The sequence below is a fragment of the Odontesthes bonariensis genome, chromosome 5 (assembly GCF_027942865.1).
Source record: "Odontesthes bonariensis isolate fOdoBon6 chromosome 5, fOdoBon6.hap1, whole genome shotgun sequence".
Taxonomy (NCBI): domain Eukaryota; kingdom Metazoa; phylum Chordata; class Actinopteri; order Atheriniformes; family Atherinopsidae; genus Odontesthes; species Odontesthes bonariensis.
This window is the reverse complement of record NC_134510.1, coordinates 24650387-24672596: the sequence shown is the minus strand read 5'-3', so window position 1 is coordinate 24672596 and position 22210 is coordinate 24650387. Positions and strand designations below refer to the sequence as shown.

At 42.9% G+C, this 22210-nt stretch overlaps 1 protein-coding gene across 2 annotated transcripts; it reads right to left on the bottom strand.

Moving 5' to 3' along the window:
* Positions 1-2: 2 nt before the first annotated feature.
* On the bottom strand, positions 3-20865 carry adar (adenosine deaminase RNA specific). 2 transcript variants are annotated; one of them, XM_075465568.1, is made up of 17 exons: positions 20757-20864; positions 19172-19303; positions 16075-17809; positions 14849-15156; positions 12935-13130; positions 12508-12704; positions 11931-12066; positions 11484-11722; positions 11081-11237; positions 10132-10300; positions 9769-9862; positions 9538-9654; positions 9247-9374; positions 8939-9121; positions 8699-8811; positions 8105-8232; positions 3-3647 (listed from the first exon to the last, which is right to left on the bottom strand). In XM_075465568.1, the coding sequence occupies exons 3-17, from the start codon at positions 17677-17679 to the stop codon at positions 3323-3325; spliced, it is 4095 nt and encodes a 1364-aa protein (XP_075321683.1). In that variant the 5' UTR covers positions 17680-17809; positions 19172-19303; positions 20757-20864; the 3' UTR covers positions 3-3322. The 2 variants fall into 2 exon arrangements, with proteins under 2 accessions (XP_075321683.1, XP_075321682.1); XM_075465567.1 differs by lacking the exon at positions 19172-19303 and having other exon boundaries at positions 20757-20865.
* Between the last annotated feature and the right edge of the window lie 1345 nt (positions 20866-22210).

The following is a 22210-nucleotide window of genomic DNA, read 5'->3' as shown; positions in this document are numbered from 1 at the left end:
TATCTATATTGTCTGATTTTATTTGAGAAATGTTCATTATATTTCACCGCTTTACAATCTGTATATATAGATTATTGTGAAAATATGGCATATTTGCTTCCATTACTGTATGAACTTTCACATTGGAATAGATGCTCTTTTTTTTTTTTTTTTTCTTGGTTGTCACGCTGCTTTCTTTGTACACAGACAATGAAACTAGATCAAATTTAACTCAAGACGATCTGTATCAAAAACATAATCCAACGAGAAAATAGTCGCGAGATATTAATGCTGGAACAAGAGCTCTGGAACATCAACAAATTTGGACTCACAGAGCCTGAAAATGGCTCTCAACATGTATTTTTGACATGCTGGTCTATTGATAAAATGTTAGAATTCCACTTATCATATCCACCCAGAGATTTTGTCTGGCACCCACCATGACTATAATCTCACCCGTGGCTGACATCATGCAGCCTTGTCCTCATGCATATGAGCGGCCTGCAGGCTTTAGGTGTGCACACGTTTCCATCTGCTGATCCTTTAGAGCACTGCAATGAGGAATAGAGCTTACAAGGAGGCAGATCAGATGGAAAAGCCATCTTGAGGATCTCAAGGAGTCCCCGCTCTTAAAATGTGCATCCTGTGCTCACGCTCAGACTTTTGGCCGAGAACAGGTGCAATCCACAGCTTTGTCATCGATGAAGAGCAAGTTATTCAACTTCCTCCTCCCGAAAAACAACTCGACAAGCGCACTGAAGCCACATTTATAATCCCCCCCACACAAGCCAATTCAGTGCCCCTGTGGTGATCCAACAGCGAAGAAATAAAAGGATTAAAAAAAAAATCTAACAGACTGCTAATTTGAAACTTTTTTTTTACTTTCCAAAATTCATTTAAAAAAAAAAGAAAAAGGTTACTCCACTGGAATCCAGTTAAAACACAGTGAAAGTAATAGAAAAGCAATTTCAGATGATTTACAAAATATACATTAAAACCCACACAAATACAAACACACACAGACAGTGTGCATACAGCATTAAACTCAAACATCCATCGTTTTCTCTTTCTTTTAAAGCACAGTGGGGTCCAGACGTCTGAGTTCAGTACAAAGAACCATACATTTTACATCAAAACTTAAAACATGCTTTTCTTTGAAAGCTTTTCATCTGAATATAATTTGTTGCAACATAACCATCCGTTTCGCTATATCAATATGCATTATATGCGCACTTCACATCAGAAATGACGCAGCGGCGTGATCCATCGGTGCATTTATCAGGGTTCCAATAATTGTACATTTAAACAAATGCACCAAAGGACCGAGGCTGCGCATTAGCTGAAACATGACGATGTAACAATGAACTTGCGGGCTGCAACAATGTTCAAAAACACACAGCTCTCTGTTCTAAAGGAGGCAACCTCAAGCTTACAATCACAAGACAAAATTTAGGCTTCATCACACAACAGTTCGGTACAAGAATCCACACTACACCAAACTGCTTAAAGTATCAGAGTGCCAGCTTGCATAGCTTTTTCTCTTGCTTTGCAAATTAAAAAAAAAAAAAAGCAACCTCTGGGGCTTTTTCTGCATATTAGAATTGGTTGATGCAAATGGTAAAAATCTAAAGTACAAAAATATGCCTGCAGTGCTTTGAGGTAAACTATGATTCTAAATCTTTTAAAACAAGCTTCTGAAAGCAGACTCAGGCTTCTGGATCCCACTGTGCATCCGTGTGTTCATGTATTTGTGTAGCCCCGATGTATATATTGCATCATCCAGATAAATGGACAAAACATTCTCCTTAGACAACAAAACTATCCAAATGTTTATGGTCCACAGGAACTCACCATGCAACAAGACCTGACAACAGGTTCTGTATTAGGAAGTTTAAAAAAAACAAACAAAAAAAACCCACGAAATAAAATTAAATTTAAAAAAACGACATGCAGGAAGGGCAGCTCTGGTACTTTCAAAAACTTTCTAGCAGGAACCGCTTCTGAGGACCATAATGACAGGAATAATGGGGGGGAGGGGGGGAGCAAATGCACTCAAAAACCACATAAGCCATAAGAACAGACATACTATACTTCTTGGAGGTCATGACATCAGTAATTCTATGTGAAAGTTCATAAGCACAGACAAATGGGGCTGATCAAAGGGCCACAATACCAGAAACCATGACAACAATGAGTGAAGACAGTGTACAGTCAGTTTAAATGTTAAAGCTGGTGTAAATCAGACAAGTCTGCATGGAGATGTCGGAGCGTGTAAAGGGGCTGTTTGGGCGGTGAATGCAAGTAGCTGATCTGTAAAAGGGGCTGATTTTATCTACAGTTAAAGTTGGTTATGTTTGCTGTTAACTGGGACTGGAGAGGAGTGAGCAGGGCTTGGTGTCCAGGTTCACTCTTGACATCCAAGTGAAGTCAATCAACAATCAAGCTTCCTGCAAAAGGGACTCCCACCTTTTCAGCTTGCAGTTCTTAAAAGCAGCCGGGTGCATTTCCATACAATAAAACATACAGTAGCGCACAGAACAAAATACAATGCAAGCACTTCGTGACAGGAGCCTTTTTTCTTTTTCTTCCTTAAACTTAATCGCTATTCTACACACTTCTACAAACCAGGGTCCCATTAGGGTGAATCCCAATCAGCAGCTCCTGTTATTTGTTGAAGATGAGAGAATGAACAGTGGCCTAACGAGAACAGATAGTACAGACTGTATTTCAAGGATTTTATGATTTTACATAAACAGCTGTAACAGTGTAAAAACAATGACGGCATACAGCGATCGGCCATAACATCACTCCTGACAAGTGAAGCAATCTGTCCACTCCCTGACTGGCAACATGTAAAGAACATACTCAGTATTAGGCGGGTGGTCGTAATGTTATGGCTGATCAGTGTTTGCCATTCATTCCAATGCCAAAGATAAAACAAAATTACAATGTGAAACTAAATGGGATCTAAACATTATAATGCTCAAAAACAATCCACAGGCTCTTGCAACTGAGCCGTGTAGAAGTTTTTGCCGTGGAAATTAATAGACTTCAGACTTACTCCTTGTGAATGTAGTGTTTACAATATTCTGTACACCCTGTGGATCTCTCTCTAGCTCTGTCCTTTCAAATGTGACCTCACTCATGCTTCAGGCTTTGCCCTTGACTTATTCTGTCCCTTCCCATCACTCACTCTGCAGCCTTCAACCATGTCCCATCAGCAGACTCAGTTCTGGCCACTGGCTTTGCATCGTTTCATTGCGCTCCCTTTGATCTGCCCCTGCTTGTGCTTTTCTCCCCCACATATTTCTATGATCTCCTTGATGAAGAACCCTGCACTGATCTACGCCTCTGCTTGCTTGTACTCCATTGCCCCTCCATTTCCACTGTTTCCGTAGCCCGACGGGATGCTTGCTCCGTTGTTTCCAGTTCTCTCTCCCGCCTCAAAGCTCTTCTCTTCCAGTGGTTTGCCGATCCAAGCTCCGTAGCCGTGAACGCTGAGAGCTTGAAAGAACTGCTGCTTGGCAAGTAGGAAGGGCATGGCTGCCATCTTGGCCTGAGCGTAGGAGGGCAGGGAGAAGAGGTCGGTGCGGCCACTCTTCTGGCACAGAGAGCGGAATAGACAGAACAGGTTGGACTTGGACACGCGGGACACGGATTGTTTGGTCCTGGAGGGAAGACATTTAAGAGCACTTAAGCGGAGAGTTGACGAAAAATGCAAAAACATGGCAAAAACATATCGCAAACCTGTTTCCTTCAATCATAAATTGTTTCCAATTTAGCTTACTTCATAGCCTGCTGCTCCCCGTTTCATTCAATTTAGAGTAATAAATTATGTTTGTTCTTGTTGGCTGGCCACTGTGAGGACGAGAGTGGTGACTGAAGGTTTGTAAACCATTAGGAATTTTCAGCATTTCTGAATAAATATGAACATCACCGTCAGACTTTCACACAACTCCTAAAATAGATTTAAAAAAAAAAAAAGATCGATAATATCAACCCAGTTAAACCAGATAAAATGATCAACTTGGTTATTTGTTAATAAAGGCAGTGGTTATGTGAGAGAACGTAAGAATCAAGGTCAACTTATAAGAAACTGAAGGCCCCATCATAGTGGCCAATGTTAATGTTCATGAATCTACTTTAGGGCCGCAAGAAGCCTCCAATCCAGTGTTGTTTTCGTCAACGATGACGATGACGAAATCATTTCGTTGACGCCACTTTTTTTCATGACGATAACGAGACGGTGACGAGATAAACATAGCTCTCTGATGACGAAAACATGACGAGACGGGTGTGAGTTTTCGTTGACGAGACGAAAATGTTAGTGGGTGATCTGTCAGACGTTTAAAATGCATGACATTTCTGCTTATTGTGTGTGTCAATTAAAACCTATAAAGTATCTGCTGCTGCCTACAGTAAGGCTGCTGCATTCTATCCTTGTTTGGTCACGCCCACCACCTGGCGTACAGCGCTCAACGTGCTCAACACGTCACACTGTTTTTACTCATCAGACAATGGACCATAACACCGGCGGCAGTTTCAACACAGGGGCTCGGAGGTCACAAACGCAGAGACGACATATGGGTGTATTTTAAATATAACCCAGCAGATAATAAAACAGAGTGTATTGTGAAGGAAGACGGTGACAAATGTTCCCAAAAAGTAGGCGGAAAAAATACGACCAACCTTAAGCGGCACTTGGCTCGCCACAAGGATATTTTTTCGAAGGTAAGTTACAAATGCTGTTAACCCTTTAAGCGCCAAAGTCGCAATATTGCGACAAGAAGCGGTGTTGACTTTAACAGACGATAGAGCCAAGCAGAGTGTCAAATTTGCCTTATACTCCCGTCCACTAGTTGGCAGACATCCCCAACTTATACTTTGGGACGGAATACGTCACACTGTAATGTAAAATGTTCGAGGAAGTCCATTCCAAGTTGTAGGAGAAAAAACCGGAGAAAGTGTGCCACTGATCATGATTGCTGAAGCGGTATTGCTGGATTACAAGAGTTAGAGACAAAATAAATAAAAGATGACTGGGAAAAAGTTTACTTATAGTGATGTGATGGGTTTCCTGTTCGCCGATTCTGATTCAGAAGGGGAAAATCTTTCTTTTGGAGATGACGGTCGGTCAACTAGTGAGCTCGCTGGTGCGTCTTTGCATGGCAATGGCGGTGCTGGGCAAAGCGAGGAAAATTGGAAAGGCTACGAGGAGTGTTGGTATTCGTAGGGGGGCTGGTGGGAATTGGGGGAAACAGTGTAGGTGAGAGTGGCGCTGGGACCAGCGTGAGTGTCAATTCTTTCTAGCCTACCGTGCTAGCCATGGTGCTTTACTGCGCGTCAATGCTGCGGCTGTGCAACGCACCAATGTCTCCAAAGCACAAAACACTACATTTTCCAACTCTTTGCCAAACACAAGCAGGGGTAAACGGGGGCTTAGTGTCCGTAGAAGGGCTGGTGGGTGTCGGATTGACTGTAATCTGGATAGATGGGCACAGATAAGGCCTCTGCTTCTGAAAAACGCCTACTGTTTATATGAGTTTTTTGGTATAATAATGGTTATAATTTGTAACATTTGGCTTACAATTCACTGTTTGCTTGTCCATTTGATATGTGGATAACATAACAGATGGATGGAGGGGTGGATATGATGAAAAAAGTTCAACACTATCAACAATATCATTTATTTCCTGAGAATTATCGAATTCCAAAATGGCCGCCACCATATGACGTCATAATATGCAAATTAGATAGGAACATTTACAACCTACATGAAGTTCAGGTCATTCCCAATATGTTTCTCATTTACACTTTGTCTCTATCTCTAACCATTTAGAAGCCACAGCCTTTTGAAATTTAGATGTCAAAATCTAGTCTTTTTTAAAAAAAAAAAAAACTGGCGCCTAAAGGGTTAACATAATCGATCAATTTCATAGTAGGCTAATACATTAGTACGTTTTCCACATACTCCTGGCGCAAATGGGCTGCTAACTTCAGGCTAAAGTTAGCTTTTGTTACGCTAACGTCAATTCATTATGTGTGTGTTACTTTAGCAGCATGTTTACATTCAGTGACGGTGTGGTTATCTCTTTGTGTGTACGTTCTGTCAGCACGTAACTTGATATGTTAAACAGGTCGAGTTACTGTTATACGTAGAGTCTCCTAGCTTTAGCCTAAAAGCCACAAGTGACGTTGTGCAGCCCTAACCAGGACCTGTGCGTTTAGTGTGCTAACACTAAAGTTGGGACACACGCACAGTACAGAATGAAAAATCAGAAAGCTTTAGTACAGGGTCAGTTAATAAGCTATGTATTTTTGTTCTGCTTGTTTGATAGTTAAGACCATACTATTTTCTTAACATGGTAGTATTTTGAGTATTTTTATGGTATACATTTGATTGTTTTGTATTCACCTGTAAATCTTTACCGGAGGTGTACGTTGTATACAGAGAAAGAGTAATTGTATGCCTTCTTTGTTTTTTCCTCAACCAGATCCCAGAGACCAAAACTACTAAAGAGAAACCTGGTGGTCCAAATAACAACAGCGCACCATCTATCCCAGCATATTTACATCTATCCTCATTTTTTTGGGGCCTGTGTATGTTCATTGTACTTTAATTCTGAGAAATAAAGCCACAATTGCTGAAGTAGAATGTTTTTGTTTTTTGGAGTAATGAACATTGATTCCACTGTTACCACTTTATCTGTGTGTAATTCACAATCCTTAGATCAGAAATTTGCCGTTGGGTGGAAACCATATGTCTAAAACCATTCCTTTATTATTGTTATTATTTGTGAAAATAGCAGATCTGCAAGCTTACAATGTGTTGAACTTATAGATCTGCTGCTATTTTCACAACTTATGTGTGACACTGCCCAACAGCAATCTCCATTACTTATTGACCTAAATTAATTTGTTAAAAGACTATACTTAGTTTTTTCTTTTTTTTTTTTGACTAAAACCTTTTTGACTTTTCGTCGACTAAAACTAGACTAAAACCCTTTTGAGTTTTCGTCGACTAAAACTATCACATATAGAAGTGACTAAAATGTGACTAAAACTAATAAGCATTTTAGTCCAAAAGACTAAGACTAAATCTAAGATGGTTGTCAAAAACAACACTGCTCCAATCTCCTAAAAGAACACTGCCTATCTGCAGTTTTCTTAAGAAACAAGTGGACAACCCAGAATGTTGCTCAATCTGAACCCTGTGGCTTTAATGAGACTGCAGTCTCCAGATTAAAAACCGTATCCTAGCTTTAAAACATGGTAGTGGCAATATTAGAACTTTATTATGGGTCAGGGCGGACTGCCACTATCGATGCATTCACTGATCACTCTGCAAAAGAATGATAAAAAGAGAATAAAGGTCATGTTAAGGGATAGTCCTGATGTGGGCAGTGAATGCGAGACCCACCAACATCTCAGAAGTGAAGCCGCTCCGTTTGGTTTAATGAACGGATCAACAATTACAGGAACTGTTTACTCAGTTATTGGAGCACAAAGGTGCACGTCATCTACTGCCGGCAAAGCTTTACATATTTCTGCCACTCACAAAGATGCAAAAGATTGCAAAAGATTTTCCATTTATGTCTTCATTTAAAAACTGACCAAGTATGACCCTTTGCCTTTTTTTTTTTTAAAGTCGAATTCTCATAATTCTTTTCTAGGACGGTTGGACCTGTGATGTGTTCTGTCCCATCTATGCACAAATACAGGAAATTCAGTCAAGCATGCGTGTATTTTCAAGGATCTGCAAATGGCTTTAAAATAAATAAACTTTTAGGAATCAGTTTTTCAGTGATGTGACATCCTGTTACAATAAAAAGACAAAAATCTCTGAGCAGCATCTTCAGGGCAAACACAGATTTAGGGAAATTGAATTAGTTGAAGTTGTTCCGAGTTAATACAGATAAGAATTGTTTCTTAGCTGTACTTAAACTGTACGCCGTCTCTTCTAAATTAATAAAACTAAAGGGATAAGACATAAGAAAGGAGCAGCTTCACAACATCACCAAATCAAGAAGTTGTCAAAGCAACAACATCTATATGATCATCTGACAACATCGTCCTCTTCCAACTGTCAGGAACAGGATTGAGTTTGGTGACGATCTCTACATACCCATCAAGTTTTCCTTTGGTCCCGTCCAGCACCTCTACATTGTGCTGGTCTGGAAAGCTCCAGTTCACACTGGACTCCTTGGTCTTGCCTGTGTGACGTGTGGAGTCATACACACTCACCCTGCCCACCTACGGTCCAGCCAGGTGGAGTGGGAGATGGGGGAAATGGGGAGAGAGCACATTGTTTTCAACTGAGCTAGTTCAATGTAAATCGGCAATTAGAAAACTAGCCGTCTAATTACACATATTAGCGATTACAATCACAGTGTGTCGGTTATCTTCAATCACCCTTTGCTGATGTGGGAATGAAAGCCAAAACAAGGTTGAACAACAGACTAAAACATGAAACGAGAGGACTTGTGGGTATCTGCCAGCTACTGTATTTCTGCCATTTTTCCAGGCGGCGTGACAGGGACCAACCTGCTTTTTGTTAATTGATGGATGAGCCCAATTTGCATAAGCTGAACAATGAAAAAAAGCTTTGCAGGTACAAACAGGAAAGATGGCAGCTTAATTAATTCATCTAATGAGAATGACCTTAATGTTCTTGATTTATATCCATGTCTGTTATTGCGTCAAAAACTTGCAGCGTTACCTCCGGGTGGTTCAGCTTGAAGGGAGCAGGGAGACTCTGCGTGAAGGCGTCCCCGTCTCTGGCCAGCCGACAGCAAACGGCACGTGTCAGGTGACCGTGGCTGTACAAGTAGCCTGGCAGATCAGAGCAGCAAATACGGGATGTTCAGACAGAAAGCTCAATCAAGTGTGGGAGTTCATCCGCAATCAATGAGATTCACTCTCAAGATCATGACAATCTCTGTCCAGCAGTAGGATTTACCCAGTGTGATGGACTTCAGGTAGATGGGATGCAGGAAATGGGTGAGCAGTGCCCCCTGCAGACCCAACACGTTCCAGCGCAGGATCTTATCGCTGCAGCTCATGGTGCGCAGCCTCTCACCGTGCTGAATACCATCCCAGGTGGGTACAATGGCACTCGACTCCACTGGGATGGTCCCCTCACCTGTTAACCGCCACAACACACACAAAAGCAAAGGTCACGTCTCTATCTAAAAGACCAGAGGATGGCAAAATGGAGCTTCTATACGCATTTCATGACAGGATAAGCCGATTGAATGCCCGTCTTACCGTTCTCCACTTTAGTGCGAAGCTTGCCCTGCTTAGCATTCTCAAACAAAGGCTGATGGCCCTCGACTTCGTCTCCTCCCTCACTGCATGACTTATCAAACAGGGCGCCATCTCCACAGGGTGCTGTGCTGTAAAGGAGAGACGAAAAGACGTAAGGTACTGGTAGAACACAAACTAAAATGAAGGCCACTATGATCTACGCAGGAAACACTGATGTATCACACTGGTGGGCCGGATTGGGAAGAAAGAGGCTTTGGAAGGAAGGGGATTTGGCAAGGAGAAAGATCATACCTGATGTAGAGGTGAAAGGTGATGTCGGATTTGATCTGCACTTTATTCTCCTCCGCTGGCTCAAATATGCTGTCATCTGCGCCATCATAGTGCTTGAGCAGCTCATTGTACAGAAACCTGAGAGGAAAGGAGACATTGAGTTAGATCACACAGAATGAGTGAAGCAGAGCAAGGAGTATTTTTAGAAACGTAGGAGAAACATTGAGAAAAGAGCAGGATATCCATTTCTACCGAATGAACCCCCTTCTGGAGATGATTTCAGCATGGCAATCATTAACCGTGTCCCCTTTAAGGCTCAGCTCTTCCCCTTTGACACAACGATTTCCTGACAGGAAAAAAAAAAAAGAAAAGAAGACGCATTCAATGTCAAAGAACACGACAATGCAACCCCTCCAAGTTCTGCAGTGACCTAGTTCTGTTTCAACTTTGCGACGGCACATGCCTCTAAGCACAAAAAATAAATCAATTCTGAAAACTGAAAATCACATGAAAATGCTTTTTTTTTTTTCTTCCTCTTGCTATCCACTTAGTTATACACCATGCTTTTAATCACCTAGGCCCTTTCATAGTTCTTAAGCTAAAAGATGAATATACCAGTTCCAAGGCTGACAACAGTCCCCAGGCCCTCCCCTCTTCTCATGACAATGGTGGCCAGAATCTTGCGTCCCAGAAGGCTGTGCTGGATACGTGTGGTCAGGGCATTGAAACGCTGGTGACTCAGCATGGCTATCTGGTCATGCAAAGTGCTGCCGCTCACAGGTAGCTAGACAGAGAAAAGCAAAAAAAAAAAAAAAAAAAAGGGTTTAATTTAGGCTTACCTGCGTCGAACAAAAGCGTTTCCTGGGACAAAGTAACAAAGAGCAAACAGATCTACTGTCCTGACACACACCTGAGTGTGTACACTGATTGATACAACAAAACTGGTGTCATTTGTGCTCCTCTGCTTCTCCTATTGGCAGATTGTCTGTATGGTCATTGAAAAAGTTGTTGAAGTTTATGACAACATCGGACAACACAGCTGCTCCGTGGCGTGCTGGTCAAGCATTGTAGCATTTTCAGTCAGACTTTTTCCTACTGCGATGCACAACTGAGCAGCATAGAAAAATAATTCCTGCCTGTGGTGTTCTCCACGAGTAAGTAAGCACATGTGCAACAACCATCTGTTAGTTCATCAGTACAGAAGATGGTGTAGTTATTGTTAAAGTGTATTCACAACAACCTTTGAAATGTACTTTTTTAATTTTGATCAGTTATCGTATTCATCATTACTTTCCATCTCCATGGGGTTGTTTTTGTACATTTCAGCTCTGTGCGTATTTCTTATTATCAGTATTACCATTACGACTGTATTTCTATTAGGAGGTCGGTAACAAAGCTATTTCCACCCAAGGATTTATAAAGTATATCTGAATCTGATTTGTTTTTACATCCTATGATCCAGTGGCTCACAGTAAAAGGCCACAGCAAACTGTTTATTCACAGTAAAGCTGCTGAATACTCGACTTTGAATAAAGACAAGTTCACACATTCTAACAGTGTGTACCTCAGCTGGGATAAGCTCCCCAGTGCGAGCTGCCCTTTCAGCCTCTCCAATCAAAACCCGTAGAGCAGCATCCGCTGCTTCCTGCTTTCCCTGCTTCTTGTTGGAGGCACAAACTGGAGGAAACCAGCGTCCACCCAGCTTTGCCTGGTAGGTGAACCTGAGCATGAGAGGGGGAGAAAAAGGCAATCAGGAGAGGATTTCACAGCGTTTTCACAGCCGTTTTAAAAACCCTAAGATCCCATGGAAACTTTGCATATTGGGTGCTGTCAGAACAGACAACCGGAGAAAGTGAAAGTCTTAAAACTTTTTATAAAAATAAAATTTTTATAGAAACACAAGATCAAGTATGTTGCAGCCAGACAGTTAATGGTGAATTATGCAAATTCCTGCAGTGCACACATACTTAGGCTCATGTGCTGGCCCAGACTGCCCCACCAGACGGATCTCAGCAGCAAAGCCCCGGGCTCTGGCATATTCCAGAAGACCTGACACCGCGTTGTTGTTCAGGTGATTGATGAGGTCTCCAACGCCTGCCTCATGGGCTGCTCGCAACTCATCTGCAGTTAAAGGACGCAAACAGGGGGATGTTGCCCCAGAAACACCTTCTTCACTATCACTGGAAGAGCCCAGGGGCAACTGAGGCTAGAGGAGACAGATACGGGATGGGATGGACTGTTAGAGATGCGAATGGCTGAGTGAAGGGATACAAGAATTAAGAGTTGACAAAACTTTTTCTTCAAGCCCAATCAGTCTGTTGTTCCTCATTTTAATAATTCCAGCCATATAAAAACCTCCATTTCCTTCAAAAAAGAAAAAAAAAACGAGTTAGTCTCTGCCTCGCACTTCTTACCTTGTTGAGCTGCAGTTTTCCATCAGCCATTAATTCTTTGACAGCCTCCTCTGCTGCCAGCTGGCGGGCTGCTTTCTTGCTCGGAGCTGAAGCCTCTGCAAACAGGTTCTCTCCAACCTTCACCCTGTACATGAACCTGAGCATAGGAGGGAGAAGGTGAGAACGGTGTAAGAAAGAGGGTGAGAATCATACATAGAGCACAATTTATGGAGCGACTAGTTACAGTTAGATAGATGAACAAATGGGCCAGGGTCATAGTAAGTCTCAGCTTATGATGCACCACAAATCAAGACATATACATGTAGCTTTTCTAAAAAGAGATGGGATGAAAACACAAGTTGTACTGTATCCATCACCCAGGCAGCTGCCCCAAGGGATGGACTGAACAGAAAGTGTGGATGGACAGAGAGATGCAATTGTGTCTTTGTCAGATGACTGCAGAGTGGAGGAGAGATTAAACAGAAATAGCTGCTTCTTTGAGCCAGATGTCCAACCACAAAGGAACTTGACCTCAGGACATGCAATGTAGGAAAAAAACAACATTATTTAAAAGGACAGATTCAGAAGGAGTCCGTACCGTGGGTCATGTGGTGGGCCTGCCTGCCCAGTATTGATGAATTCGATAGCGTTCCCACTGCGTTGGCAGTACTCCATCAGGACAGAAACCGGATTCTTCCCACCAGGCAGAGAACGGGACAGCAGCTGGCGAGGTCCGTCCACATTTCCTTCCGCACCACTGGACCCACTGGGGTCAGTTGCATTTTCAACTGACCCCTGGCAGAGAGAAGAGACCGTTTTAACTTGGACTGCTGAATCTGATTCCATTGACAAAGTTTGAGCCTGCACGGTTAGCACGCCGTGCTCTGGATTATAAAATCATATGCTCCCTTTTAACAAGTGTTTGGCCAACCAGAGACGACTTTTTCAAGCTAAATGTGGCGAAATTGGATGTGCTGCCCAAAAATACAGAAGGGTTTATTTTCACACAGTAAATAACAACTCACGCTGGTGTCTGGAGGTGCCTCCACCACTTGGTCCAAACTGGCGGCGTTTCCCTCATCAACCGTGCCCGTCCCTCCCTGCATCTCTTCGATGAGTACGCGCAGAGTGGCCGCTGCGGCGTCCTTTTTAGCAACCTTCTTACTAGAAGCTTCTGCCACAGGAAACAGCCTCCCGTTGAGCATTACCTGCATACGGAATCTAACGGAAGTAGAAAAGGTATGAACATAGGATGATCTGCTGACACTGAACTGTTGCTGTAAAAACATAAATAATTTAAGAGGGACAATTTACAAGGCCACTGTGTTGCATCACAACTAAGTCCTTTTCATTCATTGTTACAACTGATTAAAGCCTATTTATTTCTGAGAGACTTTGAATCCAAAGAGGCATCAACAACTGCTCTGCATAAACGAACAAACATGTAGATGGACTGTGGGAGAAGGATGTCATGACTTCTGGCCTAGTTACATCGTGTGCCTTGCTGACTGGTTCAGATGAATATTGTTGATAGTTAGAATGAGTTGTTTAACATTAGGCGCCTCCAGAGAGTGCCACGTACGGTTGTTTTGATAAAGACAAGCATAAAGAGGTATCACAGAAGGAAGACAGCGGACATTTTGTACATTCTGTATGCATATTTGCTGTGACAGTTTGTTCAATAAACTCCCCAATGGATGGCTGACCGACGCGTGATTCGTCTCCTATTTTCTCCACAACAGGACAAACTAAACAGTCATTTATACCACACTGAACACAATAAGTTGGTGAAGTGAAGTGAACTTTGAAACTCTAATGATACAGATTAACAATCAACAAAAGCCCCTTTCACACTGCCGAATAACCCGCGTTTAATTCGCAAATTTAGCGTCTCCGCTGTTGCGTTCACACTGCCGACCCGGGCTGCCGCGTCAACTCGACTTTCGACCCGCGTCGGACACTAGTCTTTTTGCCGAGCTTTTGGTGTGAACGCAATCGACGCGGGTCGGACGCGGGCGTGGCGTGACGTGAGGAGTTTAAAAGACAGAATGGACAGCTGATTCAGAACAACAGCAACAGGTGAGGACAAGTGTTACTCTGTTTTAGCCTACATCAAGTTGGAGACATTTTTTAATATGGCCAACTGAGGAGACAAGGAGGTCCGCGAGCTCCTCAGCCTCCGAGCAGAGGACGTTATTTACCGCCACATTTCGGGGACGGTGTTCGCGTTCTTCTGCTTCAAATTGTAGCTGGATTTCCTCAATTTGGAGGTTATAGTGCTCCCGTATTCTCCGCATATGTTCATCGGCGGCATCCCACGTTGTAACCATCCAAACACCGTAAAGTAACATCTCCATGAACTGCATCTACAATTGCATAAACGATATCTCAAGGTGTCCCGCCATCGTTTGTTTGAAAAATTTGATGCAGACAGGTGTATTTAACCCTACCTCCGACGCATGGCTTGTGCCTACGTCATTGTACACGCCCAGCATTTTCTGTGTTTCGTGTGACGCTCTGCCACTAGGCAACACCCCCTGAACTCGGCTTCAGGCAACACGGGTCACCCTGACACGCCAAGCGTTCACATTGCTCGACGCGGGTCGAAGGTGCAATTTGGACCCGCTAAGGTAGCGGGTCGCAGTGTGAAAGGGGCTAAGGATTGGAATTTATCTGTGAATGAGGCAAGTGAAGGGTACACAATGTTCAAGTTAAACATAGCCAGGCTTTCTCGGTTAGCTGGCTCAACAAAAACAATAATGGGTATGACAACGGTTGCTTTCAACTTAGTGTCAAGCCTGGCTATCTTTATAAGGCTGCCATAAAAAGGGGAACTTTGACGCTTCTTCTGAACACTGAAGACCTGTAAAAATTAATAACTTCCATTATCTCTTGTATCAATCAAAACATCAAAGAACAGGGTAGATCAAGCCACCAACCTTGGGTCATGAGAGGGTCCAGACTGGTCGAGAAGCTGAAACTCACAGTTTTGGCCCAGATACTGGGCATACTCCATGAGACCACTCACGGGGTTCTTCAGTCTCACCTCCTGTAATTTGGCCCACAGATTCTGGGGAGGCGGGGCAGCCAATGAAACCGCCACAGTTCCCATAGCATTGACCTTCTCTGCAGCCAGTTTATTAGCATCCGTCTGTCTGCGAATGGCATTGAGGAATAAGGGGATGTCGTCAGAGGCCCACTGTTCATCATTGGTCTCTTTGTCTTTACCTGTGGTTACAGAGGGTTGCTGAAGGAAAGAATGGGACAGAAAGATGAAACATGAGTTAAAAAGCGTTTGACATTTAAGTTGAACCTTTATGGCTTTTAGCACTAGCTAAGTATTATGATAAAAAAGACTATCCGCATTTTCAGTGAGTGATGCGTGTCTCCTAAAAAGCATTGACCCTGGTTTCCACAGGATTGCCAAGCATTCAAACTGTGCTGTGGTCACCAGAGTTTACTGCAGACACCGTTTTCAGTGAGTGCTTCCACCAGATCTGCCACAGAATTCCAGAAGCTGCCCGACATCGCTCCAATAAAAGTATATGGCTTTTTTATTTTAGAGGGACGCCGCGTCAACCCCCACAGACAAAGAGTCTGATAGAAGTCACACACAAGATCATCTTAGCAAGTCAGTAAATGTAAAATGACACACACAGACTCAGGGCACTTATCAACCGGTTCTGAGGATTTTTAATGTATGATGCATGTCTGTGTGAATAATTGAATGAGAAACACATGTAAAGCGCTTAGAAGATCTTAGTCGAGGTTAAAAAGACACTATGTATGTGTCAGTTGTGACTATTAGAGCAGATATGACAACAGACGCACGGGGCAAGTTCAACATTTTGCAGAGAGTGAAGTGCGTGTTGTGCAAGTGCAGATCTACCATCAGCGGCTTGTTGTAAACAGTTGGACATGGACCCATCTATGATAAGGAGTTTCCATTTCCAAACTTTTGTTTTTGATTTCAGTTCCCACACATGTACAATTTCACATTTACTGGCAAACCATATTTCTTAGAAGCAATCTGCACTTACATTTTCCTTTTTGAGCATACGACTGCCACACCATGCCCAGGTTAGATTTCTTTGTTCAAGGTATTCCCCTTCATACCATTTAATACATAAAAATGTATAAAGCAAAACACTGTAACTTAACCTACCACTTCAATTTGACTTTTCCCCTGTATCCAGTCCTCAAGTGGTGGCAATGGCTCGATACCTGGTACAGGGGGTAGTGGTGACTTGAAGAAGCCTCCTTCCTCTTCTTTAACGGCCACTACCTCCATCTGATCCTGCACAGCTGAAGTGCCCTGTGCGGCTCTCAGGCTCCTCTCCATTCTCTCTCTGCGGTGAGTGGACAGATTCCATTTGGAAGAACTGCCTTGGCTATTCCTACAGACTTCCCCTTGCTTTTCCAGAGCAATAAGTATGGGATTGACCCTGGCGCTTTTAATGCCTAGATTTTTTGCTATGACAAGAGTAGTTACTTCCCCTGAATCCAGGAGATATTGTAAAATTTGCTCTTTAAGGTCTGCCATCAGGACAGAATTCGGCTCCTGATCAGGGGACCTGGTTGTGCCGGGATGTTTTTTCTCGTGCTGTCGATCTCTTACTGATGACTGAGATTCTTCGGAGTCAGACAACTCTGAAGAGTGGCAGTTAGAAGAACTGGATTCTGTATCGGAGTCCTCTTTTTTACTCTGCCCTTTGGTTTCCGTTTCCGAGTCAACCCTGGCTTCAGGTTCTTGTGGATGTTTGGTGCTGAGACACAAACTGGAAGGCGAGCTTTGGACTTGACGGAGTTGATCTTCCTCTACTCCGAGATGTTCTGTGTACAGAGTCCACGCAGGAGGGTAAAGTCCTTCCTTGGAGGCTTTCTGAGAATGTTCCAAACCGTATAGAGCCTTGTTGACTAGCTTTTTGGGCAAATTTAGTTTTTTGGCTACTTCTCTAGCAGAGACGGTCTCACCTGGCTTTAAAGCATCCAAGGCCCTGAACACCAGCTCCTGTATGTCAGGGGTAAAAGTGATATTCAATTTTCCTGAGCTTTTTGAAGAAAAACGTTTGTCAGACTTTTCTCTTCCTCTATAGGGCATCTCTTGATGAAGAGACAAATTCTGAAAATTGTCAGAGATCGTGTCTGCTTGGACATGCCATTGTCTGTTTGAGGACTGGTTATTGTTTTTGCCTTGTATCTGGTTCTGATTCAGGTGTCGGGGGCCTGGTGAGCCTCGAGACGCTCTTGCACCAGTAGGGAATGAAAAGCCCTGGTCTTGGCTATACCCCCCTCTACCCCTAGGGTTGTTGTTGGGGTTTGTATGTCTACTGTAACCTGATGGGGGCTGGTATATGGAACTAGGTGACCTGCTGGGTACCGCCCCTCCTCCTTGCGCACCACCTCTAAACTGTGGCGCCTCAGAGCTCTGACCTCTCAGGAAGTCCACCTGTTCAGAATGGAAGGAATTGGGAATTTGAGTGACACTGTGGTTCTGGTTCTGTGAGCAATTGAAAGCCACAGAATTAGGGACCACTTTAATGTGGTTTGGTATAGGTGGAGCAGAGGGGGGGAGAGGAGATGGGGGCTGGATGGGCACTACAGGATGGGTAGGACTGCCGTAGTAATTGAAATATGGGATCTGCTGTGGATCGTGTCTGGGGAAGAGCTGGGCTTGGCCAGATCGATAAGAATTTTCCTTGGGCTGCAAGCGAGGTGGTAGATGTCTGTGGTAGTGTTCTCTGTAAGGCCCTCCTCTACCTCTGCTCATAGCGCAGGGGTTGAGCGCAAAGGGGCCAGTGCAGCTGGCTGTACAGCTGTGGTATTATCGCTTGTCCTCGAACACTCAACAGAATACCCTGAAGGAAAGTCAGTGCAGGGTGGTTGCACGCCGAGAGCACCTGAAATACAAACAAAGGTCAAAGTCAGGAGAATACAAATAAAAAGAAATTAACTCCAACATGATGATTGAAGAAGGGGAAATTCAGGAGCGACCAGAAAGTTTAGAGAAACTTTTATTGCAGCCAATTACACAAAGTTCAGGACCTGCTGGCAAACCTCCAACCTGTTCAAGTGTCCTCAGTTACGGCAAAGAATCTACACAAACTTCAAGGACATTGTTTTTATCATCACCCTCCACAACTGCTGTCCTGAAATAGCATACAACTAAGTAGGTAATCAAAGATGCTGTAATCATAGAAAGTTGAAGGTTATATGCAGAGGAGGAGAAGCTCCGATTTACAGCAACACTGTTGAGGTAGCAGTATATATTTTCAGATTATAACTCAATCAGTCTGCAAGGATAATGCAGGGAGACTTACCATCTCTCCCTGTCACACTGAAACTTAATCCCAGGGTAAAGGGAGGTTGATAAATAATTCAGGCCTTCTTGTGACTATTCTGTATTATTTCTGGCCTTACAAATTATTGCTGGGTATGGAGCTATAGCAGAGGGTAAACGTGAGATGGTGAAGCAGACAAAGAGGCCACTACCAAGGACAAAAAAAAGAAAAATGAAAAGTCTCCTTTTTTGCAGAGGTTGGTTAATACAAACAGAAAAAAAGTATTCAGCACATTTTTAACTGCGCACTTCGGAATATCTACATCATCCTATGCTAGGAACAAAGATTGATTCGGTCTCATGTGTCACACCTGACAACACTCAGTAATGTCTATATCAGTCAGACGGACAACAGGGAGACACCCAATACTCGGTCAGGTTTCATTCCATCTGTTCCAGTCAGCATCGCTGGTATGTCAGAAAGAGCTGAGCAGGCCCAAACACTGCCACATTAATAGAGAACACCATAGTGTTGGTTCATCACAGCAATGGGGACCGACAGGGCCGGCAGCCTGGGGGCCAAACGGGGCTGGAGCGGACTCATTTTGACCCTCATGCAAGACAACATTGGACAGCCAAACAAAACCTACTATGTACTTATTTTTTTGTCTTTAAAAAAAAAAAATAATAAAAAAAAAATAACACTTCTCTATATTTTCAGGCGTAACAGACGTGTGGACAAGAGAATCCTTCTTGCCAAGTAATGAATCTACTCTTCTGTACACTGAATGTCATGTAAAGAAACGGATAGATACAACAAAAACACAGCTTGCAAAGTCCCCCGTTCGTCGGCCAGAGGGACCTTTGCTTCCCTTGTTTTAGTTGGCATTTTTGCAGAACTCAAACCCAGTATCTGCCCCAACATGCATTTAAAGGACTAAGCACAAGGCCCCGTGAGCTCACACATTGTTGTGGATCTCACCTGCAGACGTTCAAACGGAAGTAGCACAGCTGGAGAAAGTGGTGAATTTTAGTGTCGGTGCGTCTGTCTGAGCCTTCCCAATGCTCAGCTGACTTCATCCGTTGTTGACGAACTTAACTTTTTGCCGAAAAGCTACAGAGTAAACACAAGAAGAAGACACAGAACCGGCGGCAGGCAGGCAGGCATCTAGCAGCAAAGCAGTAGGTTAAAAACGTGTTTTCAAACGCGTGGGCTCTTCCAGTTTGAGTCGGAAAAAAATGTCCTCTCAGACTCCACAACTCGCTTATAAGTACTGTTTGCAATGCGGGACTGTTGCACAATGCGTTGCCAAACTGTTGCACCGTAAAGTCAGGGGGGAATCCAACGTCTAGAAAGGAAATGGAAACAAAGGCTAACAAGGACAGAATTAAGTTTCGATTTTCGCTTCTGCGTAAAAAGTTAGGTTTCAGTAGTGAGTCACGTGGCCATGAGCGGCGAAGCGCCGCCACGCTGTGAACCTGAGTTACCGAGAAGCTACAAGGACATCCTCTCCTGAATGCCCACTGTAGGCTGCACACCGGGCCAGAGGAGACACCACATGCTCGGATCAGGTTTTCAAAATAAAAATAAAACAAGGGCGGGAAAGATCGAGTCTGGGAGGCCTGCAATACTGCAATAGAAAAGATACAAACATCACACCAGACTGTGACGGTTTTGCTGCGATATATCTGGTATCTGGTAACAGAAACGTAATAAGATGTCCATATAACACAGCGAAACCGCTTTTCACACATGTAACCTGCAATTACACTGATCTGCCTACGATTTAGATTTTGTCAGCTGCTCCTGATTTAATATATATATATATATATTAAATAAATATCAGAAAAACATGTGTGTGAATAATGGAACTACATAACACCATATCTTTAAGATTAATTAGGTTAAAATGTACTCAAACGTGTTAACTGCCAGAGCCTATCTTTACACATTAGCAGTTTAACAGGGCATCGGTGCTTTTGTTAAAATAGTGAAAATAATGCCACTTTGCTCTGAAGAAGCATTTTAGTGCTTATTACAAGCTATCTGATCATAAGACGTTTTTTCGCGGGTTGTGTGTGACCCCAAACTAAACGCATTCAATAAAATGTGGGATTTTTGGTGGAGTCAATGGCTCACAGGTCAGAGGATGTAGCCCTAACCTCCTCGCTGCTGCTTCTTTCGTTTGACGCAGACTTTGAAGTGACAAAACAAAGCAACGATCATACGCTACAAGTTTTAACTTACACAGCCACAGGTTAGATAGACTTCTCTATTTTGAAACCACCACCACAAAAGGTTTTCGGCTTTTAATTTTTCAAAAGAGACACATTAAAGTGACTTTATGGGTCAACGTGTGAAGCTAGCTAGCAGCAGCTATGTGAGCATCGTTCCTCCTCTAGCTAACGCTAGCTAGCCTGCTAGCTCCGCACTGGCTCTGCACCATTCCTTTCCACCGCCTGCAGCACCGCCAGTTAATTGTATCTTAACGCAACATAACAAGCCACTCTTCACCCCCACACCTCACCAAGAGATTTAAAGACAAGAAACAGCTTCAAACAGTTACCTCAGCTCACAGTGTCCCCCCGCTCTGGGATGTTGTTGGAGTGTAATAGATTAATGCAGTCAGAAACAATCAAAGAACTGAGATGTGACGCGCTTGCTTGCGACCGAAACAAACAGCCACAAGTCGCATGTGAATGACGCAGCAACGTGGGCAAGGTTCCGTTACTTTTCAACCGTATCGTTCGCTTCCTTGTTTGATATCCTTACAGAGGAGCAAGACTGGAGAATGTCCTTACAGAAGAACAGCAAAAGAATAAACGAATAAATGAATAAACAGCATTGCTGCAGTGTTTTACAACCAAAATCACATTTTTCACTTTGTTTGTCAGCCTCAAATTTGCGTAGATGGTGCTGTCATCTGTTTGCTGCAGCTTACTCACTCTCACCTCAGTGGTGGTGGGACTATGAGAATCATTTTAATTATCTAAATAAGAGTAATAAGTAAAATGTAAACCCACAATAAGCTCTGAAACACAGTAACTCCATTGATATGACTATACTTAAATGACTAATTTCCAAACTGTAGCTTATACATAATTATAAATATCTGTGAAGCATGTGTTTTTTTTTCAAATAGGTTTGTAAAAAGCAATTCTGCTGTGACACATTCACTGTATTCGACACAGTTTGCATGAAAAGAAATGCCAATAGCACATAAAAGCGAGAACAGAGATCATGTCTCGACAGATGAATTAATGACCTTAGTCATCTACATCTGTGCATGAATATGATCTAACATATCACAACTGTATAGAAGCTATCAAAACAGATTATAGAAAAAACAGATAAACACATTAGGCAAATTCATTACACAACTTAATTAATAACAAGAATGATCCAATATTACGTGGTGATGCAGCAAAGTTTAAAAAAACAGGCCTAAACCCACGAAGATGAGATTCTAATGCCAGAATGCATAGTTTTCCTTATATTTTCAATCTAAAGTTCTGTTTTTGGTCTTATCTGTCCACAAAACATTATTTAAACAGCCTCTAATTTCCTTTAAGTTAACTGTTAACACTGAAGTTGCCAAACACACAGATTTGAAATATTGAATGATTTTTCATCAGCAAATAAATGACAAATATTGGGTTTTTGTTTCATTTGTTTGATTGGGTTCTCTGTGTCTTTTTTAAGGATTGCGGGGGGGAAATCTGATGATGTTTAGCTCAAATTTATGCATCTGTGTAAAACGTCTAAAGGTTTTCTAAACTTTTAAGCACCAGTGTATATCACTGGCAGGGCCTAATGATCAGAAGGGAGAAGAGGGTCAAAGAACCTGGGGAAGATTTTAGACTGTACTTTACAAACTCAGCCTGTGGGTGTCAGCATTAGGCTACAGTGTGAATGCACTAATGCCAAATTGGGTGAGTTCAAAAACATCTTGCAAACGTTCCGCTCTGCTGTGAATCAGAAAGTGGTGCAACAGCTTATACTAAAAAAAATGATCCAGTT